Here is a 10,244-nt window from a genome sequence, read left to right as displayed (position 1 = left end):
TCTTTGAACCTCTTAAGATTTCTGTTCTCTATTGTTTTCCTAAGTAGTTTGGTGGATTCCATCGCTTAGTGAATGTCTAGGTCTCTGCCTTCGTGTGTATTCGCTTAAAGCTAAGGCTTCTGGTTTTATCAAAGGATACATACAATGAATTTTAATTAAGCTCATTATATCTCAACACATACAACATCACAAAATACTTTAATCACAACAATACATTGATGATCACAAGATTTAACAAAAGAAAAAGAAATTCGACATCAGAATAAATAAAACATAAATATAACAGAATAAGAGACTTGTTTATGAATCTCCCTGTCCTTTAACTTCAACCCCACCATTGATGCACAGCAACACCTTCATCTCTAAGTTTGCCATATAGAGCCAAACACTCCCAGTAAGCCCTACCGCTCTTACTCTGCATCTTCCTTCCCTTTAGCCATAAACCCTTTGGCTTGCACTCCAAGAAAAGCTCATCCACCATTTTAATCGACTTGGTCCTCATCATCTCCTCCACCACTTCGGCCTCTGCCTTCATTACCACGTATTCCTCCTCCTTCGCATTCTCCTTCAGCCACTCCGTGATCCCCATATTCTCAGACTCTATGCTCATCTCATCGTTTACTGTCTCAACCTTGTACATCTCAAACTTCAGCTTCCTCGTTGGGTAGTTTTTAACAAACCATTCTGTTCCGCTGCTTCCTTTTCCATCACCCACATCGATGAACACCCGCCTCGAGTAGCTCTCGAGGTCCAAACTATCCCCCATAAGGTCAGGGAGGTACCTTGTACGTTTCAGGTAGGTTCTTGATTTTCTTGAAGCTGCTCTTGGTGGTTCAAGGAGAACATCCTCTAGCTTACTCAAAGCTTTCTTCTTCGCCTCTTTTTCTTTGATACTGAGGAGCTTTCTACCAGTGGCGGCGCCTATGCTCTGTTTTTGCTCTGTTTCCTCTGTTTTCCTCATGGCCATTACCGTGTAGTCATTGCTCCTCAAGTAGACTATTTCGTAGTTTAAACGTTTCAAGAAACTTGGAGGAAGATCATGATGGTTGAGTTGGACGGTGAGGATACCGCCAACTTTGAGAGTCCGGTCTAGAAACTCAACAGAGTCGATGTGACGAGAATGTGCAAAGGCAAGATCAAAGGTCTCGCTTGGGACCATGCGCTGCGTCTCCTCATCGTTTGCAGATACAAAACGCACCTCGGTGGTTTCGATAATTGTTTGAGAGTATGAAGTGCCAGTGAACTCACCATCTCCTTCGCTTAGGAGGAGTGCTTTGTCTCCATGTTTAAAGAGACCTTCCTTCTCTAAGTCATTAAGAAGCAAAGGCAATAGCTTATGATGATAATCAGATTCAACCGACTTAGATGCAGCGGTTGCGTCAGTTTCATGCTTAAGCAGATTCAACCAAGTAAATGACAGAAACAGCAAAACCAAAAGGGTTGATCTCATAAAAAGACTCAAGACTTCAGAACGATTAGCCTTGGGGGAAGAATCAGCCGAGCCAAAAGAGTGGCTCGAACCGTCTTTCTTTTTCAAGAGGTAGTGCAAATGCTTTTGACACATGGAGTGAAAGTTTTGGACAGTAACAAACACCATTTTTGTTCTTAAAAGCTGAGAGACAAAGGGGAGCGTGCCCAAAAGTGAAGTTGATAGCTAATAGGAAAAAGAGATGAGAAGAAGAAAGCTAAAAAGGAATTTATAAGAATAGAAAAACAGGTAAAAGAAAAAGGAAGAGAAGAGAGAAGAGAGGGTTAGAGAAAGGCGAGACTAGCGGTTGCAGAACCTAGCGGCTGTGTGATTCCCACCGGTGAGAGAAACGCGGCTGCTCTTCAAATTAGACCAAAGGAACATCAACTGCCTCATTCTCTCTATCTCCATTGCGGGTATATCAACCTATTTCTTACTCTCAATCTTCTATTTCATCATTAAGACACACACAAACAAATATAATATGTTTTTGTTTTTGTTTAGTTGTAAGTTTATGTCTGGTTTTCAATGAATCCTCAGATGTTGCTTTACATTCTTTAGGGAAGCAACATATGGGATGAAAAAGAGATAGAGAGCAGAAAAAAGGTTGTGTTTAATTGATCTTTGTGAGTTCAATTAAAGGCCTTAGTTCTTTCTTTTTTTTTTGTCCCGCAAGAGGTGAGAGAGAGTTAGATTGAAAATATAAAGGGGCTTTCTGTTTTGTTGAAGCCTTTGTTTACGGTATGCCTCTATCTATTTTGAGATAGTTTCCTCTAAATTAATTAGGGGTTATAACTTTCTGTGCAAGTAACCTCACCACCCTCTTTTATTAGGATGTCCACATCAGTGCTAACTCATTCAAGTTCTTAGCTGTTTTGACTCTATTTTAGGTGTAAGGTGAGAGTGGATAATGTATATGTTTTGACTATGTTTATTGGGTGAGCGGGAAAACTACAAGTTGACCGTTACTTTTCTTATACTAAATTATCTTTACCTAAAACTATATGAACAACCTCATAAATATAACAGCCCCAAATGATCATACGGAATCGAACCGACAGATAGGCCTAACCAAAACCGAAATTTAAAATTCAACAGCCTACTAACCATCAATAAGTTTCGACCATTAAAGCTCATAATTAAAGCAGCTTTTCGTCATGATCTGTGATTACACCGTCTGACTAAGCACCAAAAATGTGTAATCACATATCGACTTAACAAAAGAAAAACTTTATGAATGTCATGAATCAGTTGGTGAATGAATGAGTCATAATTCAAGATGGTCCTCATTAACAGCCTACCCACCCTATTTTTTTTTCATTAATCGCCCAATCAGTAGCTGTTTGGCACAATCCAAAACTACACCGAACTTAAAGCTTTTGGCTGCCTATACTATCCTTGGTTAAAACCATACTCGCCAAGAAAAACTCTAAAACCATTCTTCTTTTTAGGATACTCCCAGACTCGAACTCCAAGACAATTGCGTAATTTTGTTTAAAGAGCTTTTTACATGAGTTCGTAAAAAGCAAATATATAACTTTTCATCGTAAAGTTTCGTATTATATTTAATCATACGACAAAAAAAATCAAAGTCCACATCAACTTTATGGAGTGACCTGAGATTGATAAACACAGTGTTTATAAGACTATGTACAAGAGAGATGTTGAATAAAAAATTCAACAGTTGAATCACTACAATGAGGATTTTTTTTTTTTTTACGAAGCTACAATGAAGATATTGAAAAATGAAATTTGATGATGTGGACTAAACTGTGTTGAAAATATTCAACTAATTGAATAAGAAGGAAGTAGGGACCTCTAATGACACATGTCATTTTTCTAAGGTTTTTCGACATTTTCATATCTTCTTTGTTTTTTAAAATCAATTATTTTATTATAAATAAAATAATTTATTTTTATTTTTAATATGAAAATCTATCATTTTAAATTCTCTATCAATAGAGACTAAGTTTATTAAATTTGGATATTTAAAAAATAATCATTAATTTGTAAAATATGGTGTTAAATTTTATTAAACAAAACTATTGTATTAGGTAAAAGTTAATATGTGTTGAATGATGAGATGGAAAAAAAGAAGATGATGTGTAATATAAAAAGATGAAGTGGAGTGTGTTGAATCTTGAAACCATTGTACATAGTCTAATGAAAGATGAAGCTTTACAAATTATGATGTAAGTGATTCCGTAGAGGTGAGGTAGACCTTAAATTTTATAAAATATTTTGATGATCAAGTAAACAAGTCAAGTACCTAAAATAAATTTAAGATTTGGTACTTGATTTGTATTTGCAAGTAATAAAATTTTATGACTTGTTACTTGTTTTGATTATGACGAGTATTTGTGTTCGGAGGACAAATACAGGGAGAGTATCGAGTATTATTCAAGTAACGGGTATTTGTGTCCAGCTCTAGTAAATGTATTTGCACTATTTTTAGTACTATTCAAGATGAATCTGGTGTGAATAAGCTACAATACCATCATCCAATCCCTCTGTCACTAATGAAATTGAGGAATTTGATTTATGTATTTCATTTGATATTAAATTTTATATTTTATGTGCTTTTGAGATTGAGTTTTATATTGTTTTGTGAATGCAATGTTGCTTCGATTTTTATTGGTGCTTTAAAACTTTTAATCATCTGTTTTTATTGTTTGGTATAACTGCACTCAGTAGTATAATTTAGTAGAATTTCGTATAACTGCACTCAATAATATTCAGTAGTATTTGTATAACATGTATAATTAAACATCAATATTATCCAGTATCACGAAGTAAAACTCAATACAACTAAGTAAAACTATACCTATTTCAAATCGTAGATAATATGAAATCACATACAATTCTAAACTTTTTGAAAATTTTGAAAATAGAAAAAAAGACAAAATCAGATTTCTATGTTTCATTAAAACAAGGGGATATAAGGGATTTAAGAGGCCCATAGAAGATTGTCTATAGAGATATGGGGACATGGAAGAAGTTGAGTCAACCCAAAGGCATATCCGGTTTGATGTTCGTTCCAATTTTTAATCCTTTGTATTTGAATCACAAAACCGCGAGAAAGAAAACAACCGGCGCAAATGTAAATATAATAAAAGTACTTGGAACGATTTATAAATAACGAAAATGAAGTGGAAAAGGCCCAAGACAAAAAAGGGCCTAAAGGAAAAAAAAGGGCCGAGGTCAAAAAGAGAAAGCCTTTGGTTTCCTTTTAGAGAACTAAAATTTGCTCTTCCTCGAGAGTCAATTGATACTTCTCCTCATTCCATTCAATCTCCCATTCATCAACGATAAGAGACAGATAGGCAGGCAACAGAGTTTCTTTACAGATTCCAACACCCCCCCAACGACCTTCTTCTCCTTTTCTTGTACGGACCAAACCCATCATTCTCAACTTCTTCGATTCGGATCCATTTTCTCAATCCTCGATTTCTCCGACTGGTTAGTTTTCTTCTTCTTTTTTCTTTTTGGTTTGAAATTAGAATCGATTATCGTGAAATGGAAGACAAATCTGTATCTATTCCATCATTATAATTTCTGGGTTTCACTTACTTTTTCATGGATTATTGATTATTTTTGCCTTTGATTGATTGTTTGACTGTCAGAAAAAAATTTTAATTGATTTTGGTAATTAAAAAAAGGTTGTAATCAGTTTGATGAGTCTGAAAACAAAGTGTGTGATGTTAATCTAGCGTAATGAGAAAGCAACTTGATGAGCTGGTCTTGTCTGGTCTGAATGGGTCTCTCTGCCTATTTCGATGTGCTGTAATAATGTCAGCTTTTTCATTCCCAAATAAAAAAAAAGAAAGAAATTTTGTGGAGAATTCATTAAACATAAGTACTACTGTTTTAAGATTTTCTGCATTGATCTATGCTTTGATGTCTCCGCATGAACACTAGGTAACGTGTTCTAACAGTAACAAAAACATAAAAAAAAAATGTATATATGTAGAAATTTGTGTTACTATTAACTGCGGGTGCTATATAGAATGTTTCTGCAATGATTTTAAAATAGTCAGATCTGATTTAATAAAAATATGTTTATATGTAGAAATAAAAATATGTATGTATATGTAGAAATTTGTGTTACTATTAACTGCGGGTGCTATATAGAATGTTTCTGCAATGATTTTAAAATAGTCAGATCTGATTTAATAATGTTTTGTGTGTGTTTATGGTGTTATTAGGCAGAGAGCAATGGCTAGCTCCAAGGGAACACAGAGTGTGAAAGACTTGATGCACCCAGGCAAAAACGCTTTGCTCCCTCCAAAGATTCCGTTTCCTACCGTGTCAGCACCATACTCCGAGTATATCCCACTTGGTTCAAGGCACGGTCACAAACTTAACGATGAGAAACCTCACCACCACCACCATCACCACCAGCGGACTTCCTCAGAGAGCGATTTGGTAGAAGAGCCTCCCTCTTGGCTAGATGATCTTCTCAATGAGCCCGAGAGCCCTGTTCGCAAATGCGGTCATCGGCGCTCGTCAAGTGACTCTTACGCTTACCTAGACATGGCTAATGCTAAAAACATTAGCTTGACTCTCCAAAACGATTTCAGCTATAGGAATACGGGTTCTCACTCTCAGAGAGGGGTTCATGAGCTTGATTGGAGCAGAAACGCTCAGGACGCTGCCTTCTACGCTGATTCTAATTTTCTAAATCGACAGAGGGATTCTTTGGTGGCATCTGGTCCTCGTCCTTCTTGGCTACCTTTCACTAGAGATAGTGTTGGTGGAAAACACATGGGACCTTCATCATATATGCCTCAAGAAGTACCAGAGACGAAAAACTACGCCAAAACTCTTTCCCATGACCCTAAAAAGTTCTCTCCTGAGCTAAAAAACTCCAGTACTCAGCCTGGGACTAGTGATGCTGACAATACAAGACGTGCCAAACAGTATGTCATCTCTTTTACTCCGTTGTGGTTGGTCTTATCAACTTGAGAAGGGTTTATTTCTTTGAATAATACTTATAGCACTGATGGAATGATTATTGATTATTATCTATAGTTCCCATTATCATAACATGGTTTATTATTGTTGCTTCCTGCAGGCAATTTGCACAACGATCGCGGGTCCGTAAGCTTCAGTACATATCTGAACTAGAAAGGACTGTGCAAGCATTGCAGGTAATGTTTTTAAAAAAGAAACAGTTTCTAGAAAGATGAATTAGATTACAATTTTGGGAGAGCACTAAAGTATGTTTTGGTTGGTAAGTATAGGCAGAAGGGTCAAAGGTTTCAGCTGATCTTGATTTTCTCAATCAGAGGAATCTTATTCTGAGTATGGAAAATAAAGCTCTTAAGCAGCGTCTAGAAAGTATAGCTCAGGAGAAGCTGATCAAACAAAGTAAGTTTCTCTAATCCGATGTATGAGTTTTGAAGTATTATCTAGTTATCATCAAGATTGTGGCATAAGTAGTTACTACACAACTCATGAGTTATTTATTCTCCAGTGGAACAGGAACTGTTGGAAAAGGAGATTGGAAGACTACGAGCTCTGTATCAGCAGCAACAGCTACAACAACAACCATCAGCAACTCACAAACGTGCCAGTAGCAAAGATCTTGACTCTCAGTTCTCGAGTCTTTCCCTAAACAGCAAGGATTCCAACTCTAGCCGTGATTCTGTATCAGTGACGAGTCAATTTCACTTTTAGTCAATGAATCTCTCTACCACCCACTGGTTCATTAGATCTTATTTAAGGGCCTGGCGTTTCAGCAAGAGCAGGTCATCATCACCTTTTCCGTTTCCTGTGTTTTTTTCCAGCATATGGCTTTTGCTTGAGGTGGGTTTAGTTCGAAGATCAGACACCTCGACTTCATTTATCTGGTGATTTGTTGTAGCGACTTGTGATATGGGACGAATGTATCGAACCCGGACAAAGTAGTAACACTGATATGTGGAGCTGTACTATGATATCTACTGTTTGTTTGTTTGTATTTTTATGTTACTGGTAAAATGGTGCATCCCCTTCGAGTGAATGCTTCATGTAAAGTTGATGACATTCTCTGTTGTAAGGTCTGTGAAGTGTCGAGATATTTTATTGCTTCAGAATTTGCCTTGGTACTAGAATTTTAAAACAAAGCTGGATTTTACATTGACCAAAAAGTGGATTTTACAACATTGTCTTAATTTATTTGATTATTTAAAATATATTTAATATTTATTGTTAATATTTATTATTAAAATTACAATATCATATAATTTAAATGTTTCTTATATGAAGAAAATTAGTATTTCTTGTTTTTGAAAATAGAAGTTCAAATAAATTAGTTCTCCCTAATTTTTCTTTTTTTCTTTTAATCTTGATAAATTTGCCACATGCCTATATTTGATTGCAAAAGTGACTTATGCTTTATTAATATAAATGATATATAATATTGGTTGTGATTGTTTTTAGTTTTCAATCTTATCATGAGCACTACAAATCTGTCTACAAAAATTACATGAATAATTTAAAAATAAATTTGCATTTGATGAAACTAAATTTATTTTAGTTATAAGTATAAATTTTAATTGATAATATAAAAATATGTACATATAATAGTTTGAAATTTTATATATTTAGCTACTTACTTCTGTTTTGGAAATAACTCAGTAAATTATTATCTTCTTATAACAAGGTGTACAAATGAAATAAAACTAAAAATGTCAATTATTTTTATTTGTTAACTTAAGTTTTAGTTACAAAACTAAAACAAATTGAAGCTGTTTACCTGATTTAAATAAAAACAAGAGAAATTGCATTCCCTACCCACGTGTTTTTGCATAATTAAAGATATACCAAAAGTCACTATTATACACTGTACATTTTTTCTAATGTCTTTGCTACCCCTATTACTCTCTCTCTCTCCCTGACCACATCTCTCTCCCATATCGACACCATCTCCCTCTAGTTCTAACCTCCTTCTCACCCACCATCAACACCCACCCTTCTTCATTGTCAGTATCCCTTCCCGTCTATGACCACACCAACAGCTACCCCCAGATCCGCCGACAATCCAACCCGACCACCGTCCAAGGCTCCCGCAGCGCGTCCCTTCCCACCTCCCGCGCCGTCACGTTAGCTCCCCCTCTCCTCCATCGCCGTCACCTCCGCTCCTTCCACGACGTCCAGCTCCGATCAATCTCTCCGGCAGCTCCTCCTCCATCCGCTATCTCTGTTCTCCCTCCGCTCCTCCGTCTCTGTCTCCCTTCCCCCTCACGCGAACCTCCGATCAATCTCTCCGGCAGTTCGTCCTCTGTCTGCTCCTCCGCATCAATCTTTCCGGCAGCTCCTCCTCCATCCGTTCTCTATGTTCTCCCTCCGCTCCTCCGTCTCTGTCTCCCCTCCCCCTCACGCGAGCCTCCGATCAATTTCTCCGGCAGTTCCTCCTCCGTCTACGCCTCCGCCATAAACTCCACGTCGAGGACGATGTAAATTTTTTTCCATGGGTTTACTTATCCATAAAGGGGGGAGGGAGGTTAGGGTTTAATTTTGATGAGAGGAGAGGATTTGAGAGGAGAAAAAGAAATAGGGCAGTCATGGAGTTGAGAGGAGAAGAAAGCGTAAGAGAAGGAGGAGGGATGAGAGAGATGTTGTTGGAGAAGGAAGAAAAGGACTTTTAGGTAATTATGTATGTAAAATATCTACCCTGACACACTAAATTGTACTGTATATGGTATATTGCTAATATCAAGTTTTTTTATAGGTATCTAGCATAATGACGATTGATCAAAAATAAACAATAAGGTATCGGATACCCATTTAATAAATCTTATAAAACGAAAAATATCAAAGGAAAAGGTGAATGGAGATACGGAGGTGGATTGGAATGAGCTGTCCCCACCTGCAAAAATACGCACGCTTCACTGTCTAAAAGATGCTCATCTGTTCTCTCACTGTGACAAATTCATTAAACATTTGTGTGTTGTGTCTCGTTCTCTCTCTCTGGTTCCCTCTGCTTCCATAGATATATTACATGTCTACCCAAATTTTTTTTCGTTAGAACTTAAAATGCATGTTGACAAAAAAAAAAAACTTAGAATGCATGTAGTAGTTGTACGGACTATAGAATTATAGGAATTGAATACTTCTGATTCGTATTTGTGTTTTAAAGTTGTTGGAAAGACAGTAAGACACCATACATTGGTAGAAATTATTATATTTCGTTTTCAACAAATATGATCAATCGAAAATGGTTCGAAAACTCAAATCAATAAAAACTCACAGTTACCCTATCTTCTAATTAGCCACTTGAAGTTTGCCCAATTTGTAAGTTTACCCTGAATAATGTTTTTGCAATATGTCTATGTTATTATTTTTTACTAAATTTCAAATGCCATTCATGAAATGAAATGAAGGTTTGGTTACAGTAGAATTGAAACCAAAACCTGCTATACATCCATTCTGTTTCTAGTGACTGCAAAAGAAAGTTTTTAAAAAGTCTCTAGAAAACAAAGAAATTAGTCCAAGACAAAGATGGTCCAAGACAAAGATGAACTTGTAGTTAGTAGATAACAAGATCATCCGACTATATTACTTCCCACGCTAAACACTTCTTACAAATGAAACTAGAAAATCAAAAGTATAGTTCTTTACAAGTTGCTCGAACCCTCCCCCGAAAGTGGCTTCCAACGGTTTTGACGGAGGCGGTAGGAAGCGGCTCCGATACACATGTCCTATGTACCATACCATATAAATGAAAAATAGTTAACCTCACTAATTCACCAAAATAATCCCGATAAAATGTCTATTTTCACTAATCCAAAAT

At 36.4% G+C, this 10,244-nt stretch overlaps 2 protein-coding genes across 2 annotated transcripts; one reads left to right on the top strand and one right to left on the bottom strand.

The window, feature by feature from the left end:
* Positions 1-145: 145 nt before the first annotated feature.
* On the bottom strand, positions 146-2,194 carry LOC108826222 (uncharacterized). The gene has a single exon (XM_018599606.2). The coding sequence runs from the start codon at positions 1,595-1,597 to the stop codon at positions 326-328; it is 1,272 nt and encodes a 423-aa protein (XP_018455108.2). The 5' UTR covers positions 1,598-2,194; the 3' UTR covers positions 146-325.
* A 2,514-nt stretch (positions 2,195-4,708) lies between these two features.
* On the top strand, positions 4,709-7,545 carry LOC108823304 (uncharacterized protein At4g06598). The gene is made up of 5 exons (XM_018596477.1): positions 4,709-4,927; positions 5,674-6,387; positions 6,543-6,618; positions 6,712-6,838; positions 6,945-7,545. The coding sequence occupies exons 2-5, from the start codon at positions 5,684-5,686 to the stop codon at positions 7,145-7,147; spliced, it is 1,110 nt and encodes a 369-aa protein (XP_018451979.1). The 5' UTR covers positions 4,709-4,927; positions 5,674-5,683; the 3' UTR covers positions 7,148-7,545.
* Positions 7,546-10,244: the final 2,699 nt, after the last annotated feature.

The sequence above is a fragment of the Raphanus sativus genome, chromosome 9, assembly GCF_000801105.2.
Source record: "Raphanus sativus cultivar WK10039 chromosome 9, ASM80110v3, whole genome shotgun sequence".
Lineage (NCBI taxonomy): Eukaryota > Viridiplantae > Streptophyta > Magnoliopsida > Brassicales > Brassicaceae > Raphanus > Raphanus sativus.
Note: the sequence above shows the minus strand (reverse complement) of the source record. Positions and strands in the feature narration are given on the sequence as shown.

Bases quoted from the DNA above. Each gene is read 5' to 3' on its own strand.
- LOC108823304 (XM_018596477.1), top strand. From the start codon at position 5,684: ATGGCTAGCTCCAAGGGAACACAGAGTGTGAAAGACTTGATGCACCCA. The intron at 6,388-6,542 runs GTATGTCATCTC...TGCTTCCTGCAG, and splicing joins AATACAAGACGTGCCAAACA to GCAATTTGCACAACGATCGC. The intron at 6,619-6,711 runs GTAATGTTTTTA...TGGTAAGTATAG, and splicing joins GGACTGTGCAAGCATTGCAG to GCAGAAGGGTCAAAGGTTTC.
- LOC108826222 (XM_018599606.2), bottom strand. From the start codon at position 1,597: ATGGTGTTTGTTACTGTCCAAAACTTTCACTCCATGTGTCAAAAGCAT.